A 26,146-nucleotide genomic window follows, 5' to 3' on the forward strand; every position below is an offset into this window, starting at 1 on the left:
GGCCTTATTCAAGTCATCCCATCCAGGATTGTGACTAGTGTACAAAGGAGAAAAGAGTGAGAAATGTGTTTGTCGAATTGCTTAAAGTGAATTCTCTTTTGTTCCTGACACTGCTTTTGTCCAATTGCCAAAGCCCCTTAAGTGTCCTACAGATTATTAGGAAGAAGAATCTTACAGAGAGAAGCAATTGCGACTCTTTATGATTCCCAGACACTGCCTTCTTGACCAGAGTCTTTTTCAGGATGAGAGTGTGAAGAGAAGTAAAAAACAAGTAAAAAAAAAAAAATCCAGTCCTCATTTTTCAGAGGAAGAAACTGAGGCTGGGAGCTAGCTTTTCCACTAGCCCCATTAAGTAGTAATTTGCATGTCTTCCTCTAGGCTGGAGGCTGGCTTCAGGAAATGAAGAGGTTCCCTCATCGAGAGGGAGGGGCCTAAGAAAGACACTGGGGATGGGGGGGATGGGAGAGAATCCATCACAGCACATTTTGTGGTGAAGCTCCTTCTCTGGAACAGACTTGGCCTCCTGGACCGATGGCCCTGCTGCTCCTGATGCTGGTGGCAGGTAACACCTTCCCCCCTTCCCTCCTCACACAGTTAAATTCTTTTTCCTTGGGATCATTTAATCTGGACTGGGCTGGATTATCAAGGTCTTTCCCTGTACTGAACTCTAAGGGTCCTGAGGAGAAAAGAGCTGAGTCTCAAGTGAAGGGGCTTCTTCTGTGACAGGGGTGCATAGTGATGCTTTCTTACATTATTGTTTATTGCTTATCTTTTTGACTTCTGTGTCCTGTCTCTTCCCTCTTCATTGTAAGGTCAGCAAAGGCAAAGCTCTTTTTCCACTCTCTTCCCACAGGACCTACTTAGTTTAGCTTCTATCATCTTTTTTTTTTTTTAATTCATTTTTCCAAATTATCCTCTCCCTCCCTCCACTCCCTCCCCCCGATGGCAGGTAATTCCATACATTTTACATGTGTTACAATATAACCTAGATACAATATATGTGTGTAAATACCATTTTCTTGTTGCACGTTAAGTATTAGATTCCGAAGGTGTAAGTAACCTGGGTAGATAGACAGTAGTGCTAACAATTTACATTTGCTTCCCAGTGTTCCTTCTCTGGGTGTAGTTATTTCTGTCCATCATTGATCAACTGGAAGTGAGTTGGATCTTCTTTATGTTGAAGATTTCCACTTCCATCAGAATACATCCTCATACAGTATTGTAATTAAAAGATTAAATTAACTAAAAAAGTTAATTTTTATTAATGAAAATGTACTTTTTCTCCATTGCCACTCCCTAACCCTGAATGCAATGAGAAAGGAAACCCTAATAATAAAGTGTGGAATCTCTAAAATCAATAGCAAAAGCAAGCTTAGATGAAGGGAAAATTGAAGCTTTTTAGAAGAGAGCAAGCTATTTTAAATGGCTCTTGTAGATTAAATTAAATTTCAGATTAGTGCAGTCCCACCAAGATCTCTAATTAGTGATACTCCTTTGCATTTAGAGAGCAGCTAGGTGTTGAAGTAGACAGAGTGCCAAGCCTGGAGTTAGGGAGACTCCTCCTTCTGAGTTCAAAGCTGGCTTCAGATACTTCTTAGCTGTATGATCCTGGGCAAGTTACTTCACCCTGTCTGCCTCAATTCCTCAACTGTAAAATGGGCTGGAGAAGGACACTCCAATATCTCTGCCAAGAAAACACCATGAAGTCACAAAGATTGGGACATGGCTGAAATAACTGAACAACAACATTGGCATTTTGGGAGTTGTTGAGAGTTCTTATAGAATAATAGGAAGTTGGAGCTGGAAGGATCCTATAGCTAGACCAATCCTCCTGATTGTACAGATGGAGAAACAGAGACCAGAAAGAGGGATTGACTTCCTAGGGTCACTAAAATACTTATCAGCAGTTAGGGAGTTGCATTGTATCCTTATAGAATCAGAAACTCAAGTTTTTGGTTTTATTTAGCTTGATGATTTTGGCCAAATTACTCTGTTTCTTTGGACCTCAGTTTTCTCTTCTAGAAAACGAGTTGAACTAAATGATTTCTACGACGTTATCCAGGTCTAGGATGCCTGCATTCCAGCTGCTGGAGTATTTGGCTCTCTTCCTCCATGCCTCAGGGAGCATATACACAATGAGTAGTTTTACAGTGAAGCATTGTTTAGCAACTCTAGTTTGTCCCAGTGGGATGAACTTAGGGAATCAACAATTACACACCTAAAAGGTGTCAGGCACCATGTTGGGTGCTGGGGATAGAAAAGGACCAGTGACTTTTCGTTGGTATAGGGCACTTGAGTGAGAAAATCTGCTGCTTTGCAGAGCTGCCTAAAGAGTACCAGTACTGAGGTTTCCACAATCAATGTGTATCAGAAGTGGGATGTGGATCTTCCTACCTACAAGCAGCCCTCAATGCAAAGGCAAAAGTGAAATGAAATAGCTCTTCCTACCAGGAATTTACTGTATGCACGGATGTGTGTATATATATTTATATATGTGTATATTTGCTTGTGGGTATGTATATTTATATGTGCATACGCTTGCATACAAACACACATATGTCTCTGTGTATGTCTGCATGCATGTGTATAAATATAAACATATTTATATGTGTATGTTTCTTTATATATGTGTATATATGCTTGTGGATATATATTTATATATGTGCACTTATACACACACCTCTGTGTGAATGCATGTATATTTATATATATTTATGTATATATACTTTGGGTGTGTATATTTATATGTGTGTACACTTGTATATATACACACATACACCTCTGTGTATATGTATGCATGTATACATGTTTGTGTTTATATTTATATGTGTAGATATACTTGGTATGTATATTTATACATATGTGCACTTATACACACCTGTATATTTGTACATGCATATGTATCTATGTTATAAATGTATATTCACATATATTTCATGTGTATAAGTACAAACATACATGTGTGGATGCAGGTATATGCAAATATACACGTGCATACACAAAACATGCATGTATATATGCTGGTGGGTATGTGTATTTGTATGTGTAGACACATACATCTCTGTGTGTGTATTTAATAAATATTAATTGACTTATGGACCTCTGCCTCTCAGAATCCCTAATTTTCTTCAAGACTCAGCTCAAGCCCCATCTTCTATATAAAGTCTTTTCTGATTTCCACTCCCAACAGCAAGTGTCTTCTCCCCCAAATTACCTTGTATGTGTATATACACATTTATGTGTATATATATGTGTGTGTGTATTGTATATACACTTAACCACTCACATATGTGTAGTGTGAGAGAGAAACATATGAAGTACCTACTAGGTGCCAGCCACGGCATAAACAGTGGGAATACAAAAGGAAGCAAAGGATAGTTCTTGCCCTCAAAGGCTTCACATAAGCTATGCAGGATACTAGGATGTAATGAAAGGAGGGAAAGCCCTTGAATTTGGAGGAGGTTGGGAACAGCTTCCTGTGCAAGATGGGACTTCACTGAGGGCTTGGAGGCAGGAAACCATGAGATGAAGAGGGAGAGCTTTGCAGACCTGGAGGACAGACAGAAAATGCTGGGAGCTGAGAGATGGAGAAGGCTGATGTCACTGTCCTTGGTAGCAAATGAGGTATAAGACGACTGGAAAACTGGATTGGGGCAGGTATATTATGAGGGGTCGAAGAGGCAATTTTGTATTTGATCCTGAATGCGATTGGGAGCCAATGGAGCTTGCTGAAGAGGGAGATGGTCTGAACTTTAGGAATAACGACTGGTGGCTGAATGGAGTATGAACTAGAGGAGGCAGGCAGACCCTCCAGCCCGCTGTTGCTCTGGCCCAGAGAGGAGGTGATGAGGTTTTGGACCAGAGAGATGGCAGTATCAGAAGGGAGGAGGGGACACACTGCAAAAGTGAAAGGACGGCTCCTAGGCTCTGAGCCTGAGGAACTGGGAGGATGGTGCTGTCTTCTGCAGTAATAGGGAAGAGAGGAGGGGGAGAGGGATTGGGGAGAGATAATAAATTCTGCTTTGGACCTGCTGAGTTTGAGATGTCTACTGGGCATCTAGTCTGAGATGGCTGGAAGGCAGTTGGTGATATGATACTGGAGGTCAACAGATTGTGGCAGGACAGGTAGGTAAGGAGGGAGAGCATTCCAGATATGGAGGATATTCAGTGCAAAGGTCAAGCTACAACAGAGTGCTATATATATGAGAGAAACCTCATTTTAAATTCCACCTCTGCCTCTTGCCCATGGTCAAGACATTTAATGTCCCGAATCCTCCAATACCTCATTCGTAGCAGAGTGCTGGAATTATAACCAGCAATACCTGGGTTCGTTCCTGCCTTATTAAGTTACTTAGCTTATGTTCCTCATCTGTAAAATGAGAATAATAAGAACAATACCCAACATCCTTACCAATGGAGGGCTTATTGTTGAGGATCAAATGAAATAATGTCTATAAAGAATTTACTGACCTTACAGCATTATGTAAATGCCAGTTGTTATTAGTAAATGATCTCTCAGGTGTCTTCCAACTCCATATTCTATGATCTTTGAGGGATTAGCTCTAATAGCACTAAAGCCCAGATGCTTTTTCCTGAGGCTTTGGAGTGCTCTTTGGGGAAAAGCGGTTCCTAAAAGCCTTACAAAATGAGACACCTTCATAAGCTCACTTCTTAGGCTTTTAACTAACAACCTTTATCTTTCTCTGAGATGAAATTCCAGAATAAATAGAGCTCCATTTAACCTCAAGGGCTGTTGAGATCCATTATGCATTTCACAGTAGCCAGTCTGATTAACCTAAACAGAATCACCCCTTTCTCTCTCCCAACTCTACTTGGCTCTGCTCAAAACCATTTATTTCCTGTCTGCTGATTACTGTTCACTTTCTCTGTATCATCAAGTAAGCCTATGAAGATTAATTTTCCAAATGAGTTGCTCCCAGGATCTCTGGAGAGTAAATCTAAGTGTCCTGTGGCAAATGAATTCTTTAGAATGGGATTTCAGGATGAATAGTGTGTTTTCTTTCTTTATCATCCTTCAGAGACATACATGAATTAGCAAATGGTTTTTAAACCTTCTTTTTCTTCTTCTTCCTCCTCCTCCTCCTTCTTCTCCATTTTCTCATCCTCTCTTCCTTCTCTCCTCCCTTTCTCCTACAATTTTCCTCTTCATCCTTCTCCTCCTTCTATCTGTGAGGGGGGGGGGCTGGTGAACAAGAGAAAAAGCATCTTTTTCTCCAGTAGCTGCAGAGAAATCAGAGCCAAGTAAGACAGGCTTCCCTTCTAGAGATGGAAGAATGAATAAGAGTGGTTAGTATTGTGCTGCTTTCATCAGAGGTGGAAAACCTTCTATATTTACAAGAATCCAGCTGAGCCTCTAGCAATAATTCCCCCTGAATTTATAAGGCTTCCAATGGGAGTTCAAATGGAAAAAGCCCAAGCATTTATTAGCCTTCAAATCCATTTTCTCTGTGGAAATTTACAAATAAAGATAACTGGGGAGGAGTTGAAAGTGTCAGTAAGTAGTTTTGATGATAAATGATTACAGGAAGACAGATGATAACATTTCCCTGCTCCAAAACAAATTACTCACTCCTTTCTAAAAAAGCCCACAGGTCCTCAGAGACAGGAGCTGAACTGGCATTACAATGGGGGACCACAGAACACATAAGGATGGATTGTTAACCTAATCCAGAGAACAGGCTTCCCTGGCAGCCCACAGGCTAGACTTGACATTCAATCAGAATGGACACTTAAAATAAACATTGAGGCACAGACACAAACTATCTCCAAAATTTTTCTTTTCCCTTTCCCTATCCCAGTCCATTAAAAAACAAACAAACAAAAAAACCTGTCCTCTCTCCTTCATGGGTGTGTGTGTGTGTGTGTCTGGATTTAAATTTAAGTCCTCCTGACTCTAGTGCTGATGCTCTACCCACCGCACCACCCAGCTATGCCTTTTCTTCCTTCTTTCAAACCAATCCAATCCTATCAGTTAACAACCTATGTGGGGAGCACCACGCCAGGTGATGGAGAGTGTGCAACAATCACACAATTGTAGGATTTTGAGTAGGAAGAAACCTCAAAGATGCTCATTTTACAGATGAATAACTGCCTGCCCTCTGGGAGACTACACTCTAGTCATATCACAGAGTGGCTCTGACTTTCCTCACTGCATTACTGAAAGGTGGGCCATGTAAGAATCATCAGTCCCATTTTATAGATGAGGTAAATAAGGCACAAATTATGCAATCACAAGCATTTATTTTGGGTGCTGGAGATCCAAAGACAAAAGTAAAACTACTCCTGCCCTCAGAGAACTTATGTTCTTTTAGAAGAGAGAACATGTTTATAAATATACATGCACAATACATACATACATATATGCGAGTATATATATTTGTTTAACTATATAAAATTATATATGAACAAAAGGTGAAGCAATTTGCCCTGTGTCTTGAAATGATGCCCAAGGAATACTGAAAACAGTAGCCTAAAGTAATGCAAACAAGCAAACTTAATGGGAAAAGAGAGTAGAGGAGGAATTGGGATACATATTCAACTGAGAATCATCTGCCAGCTCTTCAGAGCCTTAGCTGACTTTTTCTGAGGTAGGGATACGGAGCTGAGCACCTAGGGTGCTCAGCATTTATATTTATAAGGTCACTTATCTGGGTTGTCACTTAGCCTAACTAGGACATTTTTTCCGTGATTGACTCTTCACGTCCCCATTTGGGGTTTTTTTGGTTGGCCATTTCCTTCTCCTGCTCATTTGACAGAAAACTGAGGCAAATAGAGTGAAGTGACTTGCCTAGAATCACAGAGCTAGTAAATGTTGGAGACCAGATTTGAATGTAGTAAGATAAATATTCCAGACTCCAGGCCCTGTGCTCTATTCACTGTGCAATCTGGCATAGGTTTGAGCTAATGCAGCTGTTAATGACACAGGATGACCCTCAGGTCCTTTTAAGTGTTAAAGTCAAGACAAAATCCCTGGAACTTCTTGGGGCTGTGACCACCCAGAGTGTCTCTATACTGCGGGTCCCATAACTAGTAAGTTTTGGAGCCTGGATTCAAATTAAGAAATTTAGTAGAATTAAATAGAAAGTCCTAGATTTGGGTGCAACTATACAGATATGGAAGGCTGAGGTGTGACATTGCTAGATAGAGTTTGCTGTGAAAATGATCTTGATTTTAGTGGATTTTAAGTTCCATATAGGTCTACAATACATCATGGCTGCCACCAGAGCTAACCCTGGAAAGAAATATGGTGTCGAAAATGATGGAGGCGAGAGGTATTGGGCATTCAGAAATAACAGTGAAAATAGTCCCCGCTCTCTAGAAGCTTATAATCCAGCCAGAAGAAGGACTTCCAAAAGTCCTGGTGCTATCTTTGATAGTTGTAAGCTATTAAAAGTCAGAGTTGTCATTCAAAACCAAACCAAATCTAAGATTCAAATCTTTGCTCTGCTACTTACATGCCATTCATGTGATCTTGAGCAACTTACTCCATCTGTCTGTCCAGACACCCTTTTCTGAAAAATAAGAGGGTTGGGCTCCTGCCTTACAAACTTAAGCTCTAGTTCTTGGGTGTCTCTGAATCCAGGGAATGTGCCCAGAGAGATTTTTTTTTTTGGCATTAACCCCATTTCAGGGTGGTTTGCTTTCTGTCTCAGGTCATAATGATGTGCAGCTAGCCAAAGGACAGCAATATTTCTCAATCAGGGTTATTTCCAGTCGAATCGTCCATCTGCTGCTGCTGTTCCTCCTTCCCCCAAGGTAGCAGGAGAAAGGTGACCCTCTGCAGGTCTCTTGGAATAATGGCATTTTGCTTTCTGCTGGAAGACAAATATTAAAGCAATTGCCTGAGGGCTGGGGGATAAATTTAGAAATATTCTAGACAGATAATACCTTCCTAATTTATCTTCCTAGCACATAGGGTTACTGTTTTAAAGAGGAAAAAAATTGCAAGGGAAGGAGGTCCCAATCAGGCAAAAGTCTCTGTTTTCAAGTTCTAGAAATGCGATGTGCACTTAAGTGGGAGTTCACTCACATGCTGGCTTGAATGAACCTCTCCCCAATCCTCATGTCTTCTATTAAGGAAATCACATCTGACTGAGGAACCAATATTCCAAATGCCCACAGCTCTGGGCTGCTCTTGTTAAAATCATGAAATCTTTCTAGTTTGTCCTATTCCGTACCTCAACAACTACTCCCCCTTGTTTTGTATTCTTTCTCCCCTACTGGATCCCTTGTTGGTGGCTCCCTCATAACTGGATTCAGTCAGAGAATCTGGATTCAAATCCTTCACAACCACTTAAGTCACCTTGGGCAAGTCACTTATACTTTCATCTTTTGTAATATGCACATGGATTGTAGAATAAAGGAAGCCCTAGTGTAATATGGATGATAATGACAATAGTAATAAGGATATTGATGATTTGTATACCACTTTTAAGGTTTGCAAAGCACTTTTCAAAATATGATCTCAGGATCATTACTGCAATTCTGGGAGATAAAATCCTCATTTTGCAGGTAAGAGGTAAGAGGTTAAGGGCTTTGCTTAGTTAGCAAAAAACTTAGTAGCTGATATAACTAGTAAATATTTGCAGTTGGACTGAGCTCAGATCATCCTAATTCCAAGTTGAGTACTTTGTCCACGGAACCACCCATTTGTCACAAAATAAAGATAGATGGAAATGACCTTATGCCATATCTCTGGGGAGATTGGCTATCTATCTTTTGGGGGAGGTGGAGGACTAAAATGATTGGGGGAAACCACTTCCTTGGTCTCCTATTTTCTACCATTTGATGAAATTGTGTCTATTATCAGATTTGTGACATTGGAAAGTGTCAGATTGTGGAAGTTCTTCAATGTCTAGCAGAAAAGTTCAAATTTTGTAGGCAGTGGGAAATAGCTGAAGATTTTTGAGATGAGGAGTGAATGACATCAGAGCTATCGATATCCAGAATCTATTTTCTCTTCATACAACCGCTATCTTTGCCTCATGACTTTCTGCTGGCCCATATCACTGCATGCTACTCCCACACAGAGATGTTCTCATTGTATTGTCCTTCCAGGGGTTTGCCTTCTCACCAAACCCCTGAAGGGTTTTAGACCAATGTTCTGCGTATTCTCTCTCTCTTTTGCCTGATTTAGGGGATTGTTTACTAAATAAATTAGATTTCCATTTAGTGACCTAAGGAAAAAAGAAACTAATCAGATACTCTGCATATTATATTTTCCATTAACAGCAACTTCCTTCCAAATGGGTGATTTGATGATAAAACTAAACATCACACCCAGGGAGGAAAAACACAGGCCACATCCTGAGAAATGACACAACTGAATTAACTGCATTGAAAAATATATATGAAAAGAAGTGTTCCATAAAAGAAATTTACAGATTCATGTACAGACTCCTCCTTCTTTCCTATAATGCATATGGAAACACTAATTTTTATTTAATGTTTGTTAAATTCCGATTGAAGTATTTTTTTTTAAAAAAAGGAAGATATTCTTTGAAGGCAGCCATCAGAGCTATGAGCAAAGTGCTAGAAGCAGGATTAGAGTGCTTTGTACTTTTCTGGGTCTCAAGGTGAGTTTTCTACTAAAACCTCTGTCAAGTTTTGAGAACTATAACCTCTGAAGCTGGTGTATATGCATGGAAGGATGGGGAAAAGTGACAATTCCCCAGAACTAGGGGAGGGCTTTGACACCAAAGATGGATGGTAGCCCTCCAATTTCCAGGTTCAAAGAGATATGGCAGCTCTTTGGCTGTCAGTACTGGGATTTCTTCTTTTTAAGGAAAAGATATCTCAGACACCCATTAATAATGGGTTACCAGGCACTGTAAGATAGTGGTTGGATCACGATGTAGGCCCAGAAGACTCAAATTTAGAAGGCAGAAATCTGTTATGTAGAGTCCCAGAAATTAGTGTTCTTCAACTGGGCTAAAGTGTGCTTTACCCTTATTCTAAAAATAGGGAGAGATCTTCCCAAGAGGTTAAGTTGTAAGGCAAAATAATGATGGACAACAGATTGTATAGGTGAGCAGGTTAACCCATAGGTAGGAACCCAAATCCTAAGAGAATTAAATTTTTTTTTCCAGGCAATTGGGGTTAAGTGACTTGCCTAGGGTCTAGGAAGTGTTAAGTGTCAATCAGGTCCTCCTGACTTCAGGGCTGATGCTCTATCTGCTGTGCTACCTTGCTGCCCCCCTAACAGAATTCTTTTATGCTAAATAACTCAGCCACTGCCAAGGGGAATGACCTGGAGATGTATTCTTTTGGAAAAGAGAGAAGAAAAGCTTTGCTTCAAGAAATTAATAGTATCAGATTTAGAGCTAGAAATAACCTTAGAGGCCAGGTGGCTCAATGCATAGAGCCAGGCTTGGGAGTCGGACATCTGAGTTTGAATCCTTCTAACCCCTTACTTGTATGATCCTGGGCAAGCTTTTGCCTCTCTCAACCTTGGTTTTTTCTATCTATAAAATGAAGGGATTGAATTTAGACCATAGATTCAAAGCTGGAAGGGACCTTAGAGTCCAATACCTTGACTCTAGAATTTGAATTGAATAAACTGAAGCAGATATTAAATGACTTGACCAAGGTCACACAGCTAGTAAATGCATGAGGTAGGATTCGAACTCAGATATTTTCTGTCTTTGAAGTCCAATACTCTATCCCTTAGTCTCAGTAGCTACTTCTTAAATTACAACTTTTCCTTTATAAAGAGCAAGCTTTTTTTTTTTTTTTAAATTGGCTGAGGTAATTGGGGTTATGTGACTTGCTCAAGGTCACACAACTAGGAAGTATTAAATGTCTGAGGATGGATTTGAACTCAGGACCTTAAGAGCCTATGCGCCTATGCTCTATCTATTGTGCCATATAGCTGCCTGGGAAGCAAGCATTTTTATATTGATTTAAGGTTTGCAAAGAACTGCATACACTATCTCTTTTCATCTTCAAACCTCCTTTCAATCCCATGAGGCTGATCCACTATGCCACCTAATAATTACCTTTTCAACAGGCAATTTCAATTCATTTATTATAGCATTTGCAGTTGATAAATGCTTTTGCATTTTTTTCATTCATGTTTCAAAAGTCCTAATAACCAACATATCCAGAAAATACAACCTGACATAGAATTTCCACCCCCCCACCCCCCACCCCCGAGGCTGGGGTTAAGTGACTTGCCCAGGGTCACACAGCCAGGACGTGTTAAGTGCCTGAGACCAGATTTGAACTTGGGTCCTCCTGAATTCAAGGCTGGCATAGAATTTATTTTTAAAAAACTATATTTTATTTTCTCCAATTACATGTAAAAACAATTTATATATATATATATATATATATATATATATATATATATATATATATTTTTTTTTTTTTTTTTTTTTTTTTTTTCAGAAATAGGAGTTCCAAATTCTCTTCCTCTTTCTCTATCCTCCTCCCTGTATGAGATGGCAAGCATTTTGATATGTTATACATAGTCAATCATGTAAACTATATTTCCACATATACATATATACAGACTTGGAATATATTGTAGTAGTCGGAGTTCTGTTGGCAAAACTATATCCAAGGTCAAATTGTCCCCCTCCCTGCTGTTCAGCCTCTACTTTTGCTCTGTCTTACCTGAATTTACCTCAGGCACAAGAATTCCTCATAATATCTCTGAATGGTATGACCAGATCTATCCATAATTGGTACTCAATAACCGCTTGCCAATTCTTTGATTCTGACTTGGGGTGGACTTCCCCTAAACTCTGAGGGTCTATACTTCTCTCTATTTCAGCAGGTCCCCCTGGAGCATCTGGAGCCATGGAAGAGAAGAGAATGGAAAATCCCCTGGTATGGTGTGTCTGCTACCAACTACACAACACCTCAGAGCACCTTCCATGCAAGTTGGAAGGGAATGCTTGTGTTAGGAACCTTGAACACTGGAAAAAGATCACATCTGGCAGAGGAAAAAATTGCACCCAGAAAAATAAGGCTGAGGACTTCCAAACCCTCAATGCTTCATTGAAGAATGACATTCCATTCTGTAAAGGTAAGATAGGCTAAATCATAGGACCACCCTTGGCAATTTAGCTGCATAGACAGCTTTCTTTCTTTCTTTCTTTCTTTCTTTCTTTCTTTCTTTCTTTCTTTCTTTCTTTCTTTCTTTCTTTCTTTCTTTCTTTCTTTCTTTCTTTCTTTCTTTCTTTCTTTCTTTCTTTCTTTCTTTCTTTCTTTCTTTCTTTTTTATTAAAGCTTTTTATTTACAAAACATATGCATGGGTAATTTTTCAACACTGATCCTTGCAAAAGTTTCATTTCCAAATTTTTCCCTCATTTACCCCACCCCCTCCCCTCAATGGCAGGTAGTCCAATACATATTAAATATGTTAAAATATGTTAAATTCAATATATGTATACATATTTATATAGTTATCTTGTTGCACAAGAAAAATCAGATCTAGAAAAAAAAAACTGAGAAGGAAAACAAAATGCAAGCAAACATCAACAGAAGGCATGAAAATGTTATGTTGTGGTCCACACTCAGTTCCCATAGTCCTCTCTCTGGGTATAGATAGTTCTCTTCATTACTGAACAATTGGGACTGGTTTGAATCACCTCATTGCTGAAGGGAGCCACATCCATCAGAATTGATCATTGTATAATCTTGTTGCCATGTACAGCGGTCTCCTGATTCTGCTCATTTCACTCAGCATCAGTTCATGTAAGTCTCTCCAGACCTTTCTGAAATCATCCTGTTGGTCGTTTCTTACAGAACAATAATATTCCATAATATTCATGTACCATAATTTATTCAGCCATTCTCCAACTGATGGGCATCCACTCACTTTCCAGTTTTATTGCCACTACAAAAAGGGCTGCCACAAACATTTTTGCACATGTGGGTCCCTTTCCTTCCCTCTTTCTTTTCTTCTCCTCTTTCTTCTTCTTCATCTTTTTTCCTTTTCTTCTTCCTCTTCTGTCTTCATTTTATTTATCATCTTTCTCCTCCTCTTCTTGTTCTTCTTCCTCTTTCTTCTATGTCTTCTTCTTCCACAGCTAAATGACTTGCCTAGAGTCACATAGCTAGTAAGCTTCTGAGGTTGAATTTGAACTCAGGTCCTTTTGACTCCAGACCTGACTGACCTATCATTATATCTACTGTATCACCTATCTGCCCCAATCTTATAAGTTTCTAATGGTGACATAGTAAAATACAAAACATACTGACTCTGGAGTCAAGAACCTGGTTTGATGGTTACTACCCAAGTGAACTTCACAATCCTTTCTTTACTGTTGTGTAAAGTGAAGGGCTGAACTCAATGCTCTTTGAGATCCCATGATAATATTTATCCTTTCAATGCATATAACTTCTAAATCTATTTTTTATCATCTTAATCTTGTTCTTTATCTTCATTGTACTTGCTAGACATTTATACTTGGATGTTCCACAGCCACCTCAAACATAGCTTATCTAAAATATGACTGCTTATTTTCCCCCTCTAAACCTTCTTTTTTTCTGTTAAAGGAGCCTCCATTTTTTCAGTTGTCGAAATCCATAATATATAATTATCTTTGACTTATTGACTTCATGTAAGGGGCAGCTAAATAGGCCCCAACCCTACAATGAGGAGGAGCTGAGTTCAAATATGGCCTGAGACACTTATTAGCTGTGTAACCCAGGGCATTACCTCTTAAAAAACCTAACCAACCAACCAACCAAACAACAACAACAATAAAACTCATCATGTATCAAATGGTCTAAATTTAGCTTTCCGGTTCCCACCACAGTGCTTTTGCAAAGGCTGAAACCTATTCATGGAAGGTATCTTCTCCTTACCTCTGCCTCCAAAAATCCCTCAATCTCCCTTTTGACTCAGGTGTCAGTCACCTGCATTAGAATTAAAGGTACCTACCACCTTTTTGGGCCCCCAATTGTCAGTGATCTTTTCCTCTTAGTATTCATCTGCATAAATGCTCTCTCTCTCTAAGGGAATGTAAGCCCCTTAAGCACAGGAACTGTTTTTCTTAAATTCTGTACATTGGAAATAATAATTGGATTGAGTTAAATACAATATAATCTAACAAACATTTGCTCAGAACAAACCAGATTCAAAACACAGTCCTTGCTTTTAAGGAGTTGACAATCTTATGCCCAGACACAGTAGCTACCCTGCTAGCTTCATGCTGGGATGCTCTCCTGATACTTAGCTATTCAATTCAGTGAAACAATCATTGATTAAGCTCCTACTCTGTATAAGACATGGAAGCTAGATGGTGCAGTGGATAGATCACAAGGTTTGGAGTTAGACTTACTAGTTGTGTGATGGTGAACAAATCATTTCACTGTTTGCCTCAGTTTCCTCATCTGTAAAAATAAACTGGAGAAGGAAATGGCAAACCACTCTAGTAAATCTGCCAAGAAATTTCAAATGGGCTCACAAAGAATTAGGAATAACTGAAAAAGACTAAATAACAACTGTCCAACACTGAAAATACAAAGCCAAAAATACTGAATCAAAGAAGTAATTTGGAAAAAAAAAATCTGAAAAGATAGAGCCAGAACATGAAAGGCTGTGAATGTTGAATATGGAAAAAGGTTATATCTAGCCCTGGAAGCAATAAGAAGTGGCTAAAACTTCTTGACCAAGGGAGTGACAGATATTTTATCACTTAAACATGGTCTTAGGAATATCACTTTAACTGCTATGGAGAAGATGAATTGGAAAGGGAAAATGATTGAAAGCAAGAAGGCCATCTAAAAGACTATTGCAATATGACAACAGATTTTTTAAAATTATTAATGTTTTGCTGATTTTTTTTTCTCTTTTTCTTTTTTTCAAAAAAAAAAAAAACGTTGGATGTAATATATGACTCTCTGGTGCAGGGTGAAGGCAAGGAGGGGAGGATTAAGGATGAGAAAAGGCCAGTGGGGTCATTTTTGTAGTTCTATAAAGTATTCTTTTGATAGTTCTATTGGTATGACATTGATTAAGTATATTAGTTTATGTAGGATTATCATTTTTATTATGTTGGTCTGCTTTCCCTCTATTCTCTGTTCACAAAAATATGAGTAACTGGGTCAATTATCTCAGCAAGGAGGCAGGAAAAGGGCCAGAACGAAGTATGAGTGATAGCAATTTCAAAGTTATTAAGGAAACAAAAGGCTTAATAGAGATTGGTGTTTATCTCCTGATGTCATTATTTCCTGATTGATCTTAGATAGTTTCCTCCTTATCCAACAATTTCACCATTCCACTCCACAATGGCTGATACCTCTAAACTAACTCATGTCTCTGAGGAGTCAGTTCCAAGTACCAGAAATCTTGCCTTTCCACTTTACTGAAAAAGAGTTCCTGATTGCAAGTGATAAATCATTCATCTCTACTTTATAAAGGGGGAGAAAAGGAAATTAGATTGCTGTTAGGGGCAGCTTTTTTGTGGCATCCATGCCCAGAGGTCTTAGGGTAAATTCTATTGCAATGTTAATAACCTGTCATAGTGAGTCATGGCCTTGGTACTTAACTGGAGGGAGATCAGACTTACACGTCTGACTCTTCATCTTCTGATCTCCCTACACAATATTGAGCAAAAGCAAGCATCATTTCCCACCAGAGACGTAACAAGGGACTTTTTCTCAAGGTACTAAAACTTAGAGGGCAAAACATTTTAACATATGCATTCATTCATCAGTGAAGAAATCACTGTAATAACTAACTCTCCCTTCTACACATCTAAATTTATCATAATTGCTCCTTGTATTATTTTGATATCTTGTGTTATAAAATTGATCTTAAGGCGCCTCTCCAAGAGGCTTGCCCCACAGACATTTCCTACTTCTTCACTTGGCATCAAAATTACTAATAATAGCTCCATCTCCCATATGCCTTCCTTTCTGTCTAGCAATTCCAAACCTTTATGTGCTTCCAAATATTCAAATAAATGCAACAAGCCTTTATTAAGCACCAACTTTGTGTAATACAACATGTTAAGTGCTGAGGACAAGTTTAAAAAGTTAGTTAAAATATAGCACTTCCTCTCATGGATCTTGTGACCTAATGAGATGGCAAAATGCATGCACAAATTAATTTCAATTCAACTAAAAGCCATTTATTAAGCACTTACTTTATGCAAAATATGGTGCTAACCTTTTCCACTAGAGTACCTTCCACAAAGATGTTAAGTTTAACTCTTAAGAACTGTATCTTTATTAGGGATATATTTAGAGGGTATAGTTATAATTTGACTTTATTGTGATACAGAAAAGAAAATCAGAGTGGCAAGGGGATCATACTGGAAGAAGAGGAAAGAGGAAGTAAAATGGGATAAATTACATCACATGAACAGGCAAAAAAATACCTATTACAATTGAGGGAAAGAAGGGAGGGGTAATGAGCATTATATGAACCTTAATTTCTTCAGATTTGGTTCAAAAAGAGAAATCATACATATATAGTTTGATAGAGAACCTTGTCTCAACCTATAGGGAAGTAGGAGGGGAAAATTAAAGGAAAGGGGGAGACTGATAGAAAGAAGAACAAAAGTAAAAGGGGAAAAGGATAAGAAAGGGGGGAAGGGCTGTAAAAAGAGAGGGCAGATTGAGAGGTGGTGGTCAGAAGAAAAACACTGGAGAGAAGGAAAAGGGGGAAAATAAAGACAAAAGTATAACATGAGGAAAATAAGATAGTGTGAAATACAGTTAGTAATTTTAACTGTGAATGTGAATGGAATGAACTCTCCCATAAAATGGAAGCAGATAACAGACTGGATTAAAAGCCAGAATCCTACAATATATTGTTTATAAGAAACACATTTAAAGCAGAGTGACACATGCAGAGTAAGGCTAAAAGGCTAAAGCAGAATCTATTATGCTGCAGCTGAAGTTAAAAAAAAAAAAAAAAAAGCAGGAGTAGTGATCCCGATCTCAGATCAAGCAAAAGTAAATATAGATCTAATTAAAAGAGAGAAGGCAGGAAACTACATCTTGCTAAAGGGTATTATGATAATGAAGTAATATTAATACTAAACATATATGCACCAAGTGGTATAGCATCCAAATTCCCAGAGAAAAAGTTAAGACAGCTGCAAGAAGAAATAGATAGCAAAACTAAAATAATGGGAGATCTCAACTTTGCTTTATCAGAATTAGATAAATCAAACCACAAAATAAATAAGAAAGAAGTAAATAGAATTTTTGAAAAGTTAGGTATGATAGACCTGTGGAGAAAATTGAATGGGGACAGAAAGAAATATACATTTTTTTCTTGGTAATACATGAAACTTACACAAAAATTGACCATGTTTTAGGGTATAAAAACCTCAAAATCAAATGCAGAAAGACAGAAATAGTAAATGCATCTTTTTCAACTCATGTAATAAAAATTACATGTAATAAAGAACCAGGAAAAAATAGATAAAAAATTAGTTGGAAACTAACTAATCTAATTCTAAAGAATGAGTGGGTAAAAAAAAAAATCATAGACACAATTGATAATTTCATCCAAAAGAATGACAATAATGTGGCAACATACCAAAATTTAGGGGATACAGCCAAAGCAGTTCTTAGGGGAAATTTTAGTGTGCCTTCCACACCCTCCCTAATTCATAATCATCCTTCTACATCTTCTAATAATACCACCTATCTAATTGTATTCATCTAATTGTACCTTCCATCCTTCTAATTGTATCATTTTAGAGGCTCTTTGTTATTGATGATACTATCCCCTCTCAGTTCCTCTGTCCCTAATGAAAAGGCACTGAATTTGAAGCCAGAAATCTTGGAATCTGATTCTGGCTTTTCCTCTTAATAATTATATGCACTCAGGCAAGTCAGGTGATGGGCTTCCTACGGGGCTGGTAATAAAGCATTAGTTATTTTAAATGTATGTTTCCTTTAAGAATCTTAGGACTTTAGACCTGGAGAAAGATCTAGAGATTACATGTGCTTATTTGAACTGCAATCGGGCTACCACATTTTCTTTTTTCCTTCTAGGAGATAGCAATACCACCATCAGTCCATTGATTAATGACAACTTCAAGTAAGTAAGAAACCAATATATAAGATTGGGAATTCTAAGAGATTAGCCATGTGAGAGGGGGCCAGATAGTATCCATAGCCTGAGGATAGATGGACTTTGGAGATTGGAACAAAGGAAAGATGAAGGAGTTGAAGCAAGAAAAGTATAGAAGTTAGGCAAGGTTACTTCATGGTAAAGTTATTGGATCCAAATGGGGAGTCTTTGCTCATTTCTCCTCTTTGTCTCTCTCCAGCTTTATCATAGTTGTGGCCACCCTTACCTGTTCTGCTGGTGTGCTCATTCTCATCCTGCTTTCCGTTGGTATCATGTCTATGATAATGAAGAACTGGAGGAACAAGAGTGAGTTTCTTTGGCATTTATCAACTATTTATTGTGCCCACAATGGGCATATGGTAATAAATTGGGTCAGCTTACCTGGGAAGAAGAAAGGGGAAGATTTGATTAATTGGAATGGTATGCTTCTGTAGGGGATAATAGACACATGAGCTGGATTTGGGATGCACTTGGACACCTCTTGGACACACTTCAAACTGGTTGTGTAAATTGTGTAAATTGTAAGCACTAAACAGATTTACAATATAGGATCAATTTTTTAGGGCTTGAATTACTATTTTATTGATTGTCTAGACTTAAGAAAATGATGCAGAAAATGATAATAATGAAGGTTAAACTTAGAAAAAATTTTTGGCTTTTCAGATGTCTGGTTGTTAAAAAAAATTAGCAACACACTCTTGGTTGGACTACATAGTTTTTTCTTTTTTAAAAAACACATTTTTATTTCTTCTTTGAAATTTTCTCAATTATATATAAATTTTTCCTTTAATTTCTTTTTTTCCTTATTATTAAAGCCAACATTTTTAGTACAATGTTGAATAGTAGTGGTGATAATGGCCATCCTTTTTTTCGTCCCCGATCTTATTGAGAATGGATCTAGTTTCTTTCCTTTACAAATAATGCTTGCCATTGGCTTTAGATACATACTGCTTATTATTTTAAAGAAAACTTTCTTTATCCCTATTCCCTCTAGCATTTTTAATAGGACTGGGTACTGTATTTTGTCAAAAGCTTTTTCTGCATCTATTGAGATTATTACATGATTTCTGTTGATTTTGTTCTCGATATAGTTGATTATGGTAATAGTTTTCCTGATATTGAATTGGCCCTGCATTCCTGGTAGAAATTCTACTTGGCCATAGGGTATTATTCTGCTGATAAATTGCTATAATCTCTTTGCTAATATTTTATTTAAAATTTTTTCATCAATAATCATATGATGATTGTTCTGTAATTGTCATTCTCTGTTTTGGCTCTTCCTGGTTTAGGTGTCAATATCTTATCTGTGTCATAGAAGGAATTTGGCAGGACTCCCTGTTTTTCCAAATAGTTTACATAGTATTGGAATTAATTGTTCTTTAAATGTTTTGTAGAATTCACTTGTGAAACCATCTGGCCCTGGAGATTTTTTTCTTAGGGAATTCATTAATGGTTCAATTAATTTTACCAAAATAGGACTATTTAAGTAATTTATTTCCTCTTCTGTTAATCTTGGCAATTTATGTTTTTGTAAATATTTTTCCATTTTGGTTAGGCTGTCAGATTTGCTGTCATAGAGTTGAGCAAAATAGCTCTCAATTATTGCTTTAATTTCTTTTTTATTGGTGGTAAGTTCATCCTTTTCATTTTTAATATAAATGATTTGTTTTTCTTTTTCTTTTCCTTTTCTAAGCAAATTAACCAAAGGCTTATCTGTTATGGGTCAGAACTCTGTACTTGAAACAAGGATTCTTATAAAGTTTTAAGTCAGTGGAATTGATAAGACAATGGTTATCTAGTTTTGCATGGTGATTAATAGTTCTCTAGTTCAGTACTTATACTTAGTACTAAATATAGTTCTACAAGATTGACACCTATTCTACAAGATTCATACCAATGATAATGTAATTATAATAGAGCATATAAGCTGGGACAAACTCAGCCAGACAGATTCAGTCCATCTCATGCCATCATGGTGGCTGGCCTGTCCTCCTGCATTTCCTCAACTGAGATCAAGCTAGCCCAGGCCCTAGGTAAGGATACAATAAAGAATTTGGACTTTAACACCTGGCTATTCTCGTGGTGATTACTGAAACAAAGGCTGGTCCAGAGACCTCCAGAAAAGCAACCAGAACATTACATTTATCTAATAAGACTTCCTAGCTGTGTGACTTAGGCAAGTCATTTAACCCCAATTGCCTTAGCAAAAAAAAAAAAAAAAAAAAATTAAAAAAAAATTGTATTTCTTCTGTCTCTATTCAGTTTTCTCCAGAAATGTTAAGGGACAGGTCAATACTCTGAGAGCCTCCACAGCTGTGAATCATAACATATGAAGGAGTTACAAGGCAGCCTTTGTTGACACAGGTGTTGTGAACTGGGAAGGAGATAAATTGGAGGCAGAGGGAAGAGAGGTCTGGTCAGACAATGAAATAGTCTCTCAGTCAGATAGTCAGAGAACAGCAACTGACTCTCAGTCTCCTTGTATCATCCTCTCACAAGAGGAGATCCATGCTAGGTTGGATGTCCAGCAGCCACTGTCAGGTAGCTTCCATGTATTTTAACACCTCTCCCATGTATTGCAATATAGAAGTCTTATCATATCTAGGTTTTCTAGAATCCCATTAACCTTCCTAACATCTTTCTTGATTATTTTGTGGTTAGACTTGTTTGATTTTGAGAGGGTAAGGTTGAGGTCCCCCACTTATAAAGCTTTGCTGTCTATTTCTTCCTGTAACCAGCTTAATATATTCTCTAGGAATTTGTATGCTCCACCACTTGGTGCATATTCATTTAAAGATTTAGCTTTTTTTTTTTTTTTTCCTGAGGCAATTGGGGTGAAGTGACTTGCCCAGGGTCACACACAGGAAATGTTAAGTGTCTGAGACCAGATTTGAACTCAGGTCCTCTTAACTTTAGGGCTGGTGCTCTATTCACTGCGCCACCTAGCTGCCCTCGGTGCATATACATTTAGTATGTTACTACTTCATTGTTTGTGGTATTCTTTATCAAGATGTACTTTCCTTCCTTATCTCTTTTAATTAAATCAATTTTTACTTTTGCTTTATCTGAGATCAGAATTTCTACTTCTTTTTTTTTTTACTTCAGTTGAAGCATAATAAATTCTGTTCCAGCCTTTTACCCTTACTCTGTATGTGTCTCACTGTATCAAATATATTTCTTGTAAACAACATATTGTAGGATTATTTTTTTAATCCATCCTGCTATTTGCTTTCATTTTATAGGAGAGTTCATCCCATTCACATTCACTATGATGATTATCAACTCCGTATTTCTCCTCATCCTGTTTTCTCCCCTATATATAGTTTTGTTCTCTTTCCAGTCCTTAGTAGTGGGGTTCTCACCTACTACTTTATCTCCTATCACCCCCTTTTCCTTCTCTTACTTTTTTTCTAAGTGTTTCTGCCCTCCCTTCTACCCAACCCCTCCTTTTTCTTTCCTCTTTCTCCTCCTACTTCTTTATTAGGATTAGAAAAATTCCTATATCCAACTGAATATTAAGTTATTCCCTTTTAGAGCCAAATTGATGAAATCAAGCTTCAAACAATCCCCATCTCCCTTTGTTTATTTTCTAGGGATATTTAAGAAACAGAAGAGATGGGACAACTTTTTCTTCAAGTCCAAGGTAAGAGATCAAAAGAGTAAAACAAAGAAGTACTCCCAAATCTCTAAGTCAAGCATTTTCATGCTATTTCTTAGATGACTCAGACATGAACAATGGATAAACAAATACTTGTTAACCTCTCCTAAGATCTTACTTTGTTCTAAAAAAAAGTGATATTACACTGGCAAATAGTTCTACAGGAATTATTTTACAAAAACTTACTAATGATTGAAGAATGGTACTTCCTAGTTTGGGGATATTATAATAGAGTGGTCATTATTGGTATTTTTAGTCTAAAGCTCAGTGTTGGGAACTTTTGGTATGGAAACTATCTGCACTGAGAAATTTGAGCGCTTATCTATAAGTTATAGTTTTCATTGCTTAGGACAGTGCTTAGGACAGAGTAGGTGACTTTTCAATGGTCATGCAGATAGTTCAGAAACACAGTGATATAATGAAAAAACATTGGATTTGTAGTCAGAGAATTTGTATTCAAATCACACACTTTATATTTACTATTTATATGTCCTTGGATTGCTTAATTTAATCTTCTGAGCTTCATTTTTTTAATAAAGTGAGATGGGGATGGGGATTATATGGCTTTTGGAGGTCATTTTTAGCACTAAACCTTACATCCTATAAATCAGAGTCAGAACTTTGATTCAGGTCTTATCTACTACACTAGGCAATTATAATATATTATGATGTATTAATAATTTGTTATGAAGTGACATGAATAAGTTTGATGATATCCATTCAGGACTTACCTGAATATCATTAAGTACAACTGAACAACCTTGAAACAAATGGAGTGATAATTCCTTCTGACCAACCAAATTTATCTGCCTTTCCCTTGTGCTTTTCTCTCATCCCCAAAGTTAACCACATCCCTCATAATTGCACACTGAGATCTCAGCATTTCATTTATCAAACAGATAAATCAATGTGGTTTTAGGAAACCAGAAGTTTGTGATGTTCTATCTAACCAGATATTCTCTCTTGGAAGGCTGTACATTACCAACCTGATGCAATATATTCCAATGTGATCAACCTGGTTGCCCAGAAGGAAGATGATTTTGCCATTTATGCCAATGTGCCATGCTTCCAGTGCCCAAGGAAAGTCTCACCTGTTGTCACCTATGCTCCTGACCAAATGGAACATGCTTCTGTTGTCTTCCTCTGATGGGAGACCAGGAAACTATTCTGGAATGAGAGAATACAGAGATGAGAAAATCCAGAGAAGGTAGAGAAAGAAGGTTGCCAAGCATAGTATGATGACATGTATTTTAAACTGCTCATCAATCCTCATGCTTATAGGGACAGAGATGAGAGCATGAATATTTTTAGTGTCTTGGAAATACAGGAGACATTCTTTAAATAAGACAGACAATCTAACAGGCCTAATCAGGGGCCATGAGAGGACTGAGGCTACAGGCACACATCATCACTCATGCAGCCCCAAAATGTCCAAGCAAAACACTTTTCTGTTTCCAAGCTGGAAGTCAGCTGATGTGATTCCCTCTTCAATTCTTGCCATCCCAGGGCAAGAAATAAGAAACTGGGGTTATGGGAAGCAGTACAGTGCTAAATGCTAGATTTAGAATCAGTCTTCAAATCCTTAGGCACTCCTGTAACTTCATTACTTTAGCTCTCTGAGTCTCAGTGTCCTCGTCTATAAATTAAAGTCATTGGACTAGATCTGGAGTTCTTAACCTTTGCATGTATGTTATAGATCATTTTGGGGAGTCTGGCAAAGCCAATGGACCCAATATCAGAATAATGATTTTAAATATAAAATATTTTAGCAATATGAAATAAAATACTTAGTATTACAAAGGAAACTAATGATATTGAAATAAAGTTGTCTTCTAATTCTTCTTCTTTCTTCTTTTTTCTTCTTTCTTTTTCTTCTTTCTTCTTCTTCTTCTTTCTTCTTGCCATTCAAGTTCATGGATCTCCTGAAAGCTATCTTTAAGACTCAGGTTAAGAATCCTTGGACTGGGTAAGAGGCATCTTGAACTAGATTAAAATATCATTGGGAAATAATTGTCAATTATTTTGTCAAAATAAATGAAAATAAAATAAAATGTAGCTAACATTAAGTTTGAAAATTAAGCCAACGTGCTTGCCTTCTGGGATCTTTATGTACAGTATCTGACAAATGATAGATACTGAATAAATACTTTTTTTTTCTTTCTGAGGCTGGGGTTAAGTGGTTTGCCCAGGGTCACACAGCTAAGAAGTGTTAAGTGTCTGAGACTCAGATTTGAACTCAGGTCCTCCTGAATTCAGGGCTGGTGCTCTATTCACTGCACCACCTATCTGCCCCCTGAATAAATAACTATTGATTGATTGATTATTGGTTCCCATTTCTATTTGAATTTGGTACCATTGGACTAGATGATTTTCAAGAATCTCTTTAGCTCTAGAATAAAGAGTCTATATTCCCAGCAACCTTGTTTCTTCCTTCTTGTCCTAGAAAATATTGCTATTGCCTAACAGTAGCCATATCAACAACAGCCCCACAAACCTCAAACAATAATTCCCTAAGCAAGAAATGAAAGTCATTGAATCAAACAAACTATCCTTCCTGAGATTTTCCATATTCATTTACAAGCCAAACCCCAGAAGTGTTGGGATAATGGTCCCCTTTCTTCTGTTGCTACTACTAGTCCTTTAGGGGGAAGAAAACCAGTATTCATTAAACATTTACTCTGTCAGGTGCTGTGCTAAATGCTTTACAATTTCATCCTTACAACAAACCTGGGAAGGAAGTACTATTATTATCTTGTTTTTGAAGAAACTGAGTCTGGCAAATTTGTCCAGGTCACACACACACACTGCACTTGTAGTCCTCACCTCTGGAACGAGGGGAGAGAAGATGTGCATTTCTCATCTCTTCTCCAAGGACAATTTTGATCTTTCAATTATATAAGCATTTGGTTTGGGTTTGGGCTCTTTCCATCTATGTTGTCATCATAGTCACCGTACCTCTTGTATACCTGGTTCTGCTTACTTCCCAATATATTGATTTATATGGACTCACATGCTTCTGTGCTCTATATGTATTATTTCTTACAGGAAGGTAAGTATTTATCTATGCCAGTTACTGTGCTAAATATATTCTACCTTCAAGGAACTGACATTTTCTTTTTTCCTCAATAGTATTTTATTTTTCTATATATATGTAAAGATAGTTTTCAACATTCATTGTTGTAAGACTTTGGTTTCCAATTTTTTTCTCCCTCCTTCCCTTCCCTTCTCCCTTTCCAAGACAGCAAGTAACCTGATATAGGTTAAATATGTACAATCCTTTTAAACATATTTCCATATTTGTCATGTTGTTCAAGAAAAATCAGAACAAAAGGGAAAAACCCTGAGAAAGAAAAGTCAAACAAATGAACAACAACAAGGTGAAAATACTATGCTTTGATCAACATTTAGATTCCATAGTTCTCTCTCTGGATGTGGATGGCATTTCTGTACCAAGTCTATTGAAACCGCATTGAATCACTTCATTGTTGAAAGGAGCCAAATCCAAACAGTTGATCAGGTGATATAAATATTAAAAAATCAGACCAAAAAGGAAAAAGCCACAAGAAAGAAAGAAACAAACAAACAAACAAAAAAGGTGAAAATACATCCATTCCAAATCTATTGGAATTGCCTTGAATCACTTCATTGTTGAAAAGAGCCAAGTCCATTACAATTGAATAATTATCACGTAATCTTGCTATTATGGTGTACAGTGTTCTCCTCAGCCTGAAGCCTGAGGATCTCCATGGATTGCTTATAGATCTCAATATGGGAATTAACTAATTATACCTGACTTTTGATTGATGATTGACTACCTAAGTTTAAGATGAAAGGAACCACCAAACAATTCTAATATCATTAGCATTAGATTTAAAAAGAGAAATGAATAGCCCCTTCCCCCAGCTAGGTGATGAGTTATCAGTGGGCATTTCCTGTGGATGTTTCATAAATATTTTTCTTCTCCCAAATCTTCCCCATACTGATTTCTAATCTTACCTCAAGGGGGCCTGTGTTAGCTGAGCTAGATAATTCTTTCTTTAAAGCAATTATGGGGGTGGAGATCACATACTATTCAAATCAACACATCTAGAGACAGCACAATGTGAGCCCAGATAAGTAATTATCAATCAATAAACATTTATTAAGTAGCTATTATAATCTGGAGATTACACAAAGATGAAAAATTCTTGTCCTCAGAGACAGTACATAAATATATAAAAGAAAGTTGAAAAATGAGAAAGAGAGAGAGGGAGAGGAAGGGAGAAAGAGAGAATAGGGAATTTATGGATATGGAGGATGGGTGGAAAAATTGAAGAAGTCCCAAATGAACACAGCTACGTAGAGAATGAGAGATCTATTCTGTCCCCCCTTTTTTAATAGAAATTCAGAAGTTCATGGTTCTACCTTCCAATTAGAG

The 26,146-nt window shown here is 37.4% G+C and overlaps 1 protein-coding gene across 3 annotated transcripts; it reads left to right on the forward strand.

The window, feature by feature from the left end:
* Positions 1-477: 477 nt before the first annotated feature.
* LOC141541055 (uncharacterized) lies at positions 478-24,049 on the forward strand. Of its 3 annotated transcripts, none has more exons than XM_074265103.1 (6): positions 478-562; positions 11,798-12,052; positions 17,993-18,038; positions 18,271-18,377; positions 21,665-21,714; positions 22,700-24,049. In XM_074265103.1, the coding sequence occupies exons 1-6, from the start codon at positions 532-534 to the stop codon at positions 22,874-22,876; spliced, it is 666 nt and encodes a 221-aa protein (XP_074121204.1). In that variant the 5' UTR covers positions 478-531; the 3' UTR covers positions 22,877-24,049. The 3 variants fall into 3 exon arrangements, with proteins under 3 accessions (XP_074121204.1, XP_074121205.1, XP_074121206.1); XM_074265104.1 differs by having other exon boundaries at positions 484-562; positions 11,801-12,052; XM_074265105.1 differs by lacking the exon at positions 478-562 and adding an exon at positions 9,507-9,596.
* Positions 24,050-26,146: the final 2,097 nt, after the last annotated feature.

The sequence above is a fragment of the Sminthopsis crassicaudata genome, chromosome 4, assembly GCF_048593235.1.
Source record: "Sminthopsis crassicaudata isolate SCR6 chromosome 4, ASM4859323v1, whole genome shotgun sequence".
Taxonomy (NCBI): domain Eukaryota; kingdom Metazoa; phylum Chordata; class Mammalia; order Dasyuromorphia; family Dasyuridae; genus Sminthopsis; species Sminthopsis crassicaudata.

Excerpts from the sequence above, each read along its gene's own strand:
- LOC141541055 (XM_074265103.1), top strand. The coding sequence starts at position 532 with ATGGCCCTGCTGCTCCTGATGCTGGTGGCAG. Across the intron at positions 563-11,797 it reads GCTCCTGATGCTGGTGGCAG|CAGGTCCCCCTGGAGCATCT; the intron begins GTAACACCTTCC and ends TCTCTATTTCAG. Across the intron at positions 21,715-22,699 it reads ACTTTTTCTTCAAGTCCAAG|GCTGTACATTACCAACCTGA; the intron begins GTAAGAGATCAA and ends CTCTCTTGGAAG.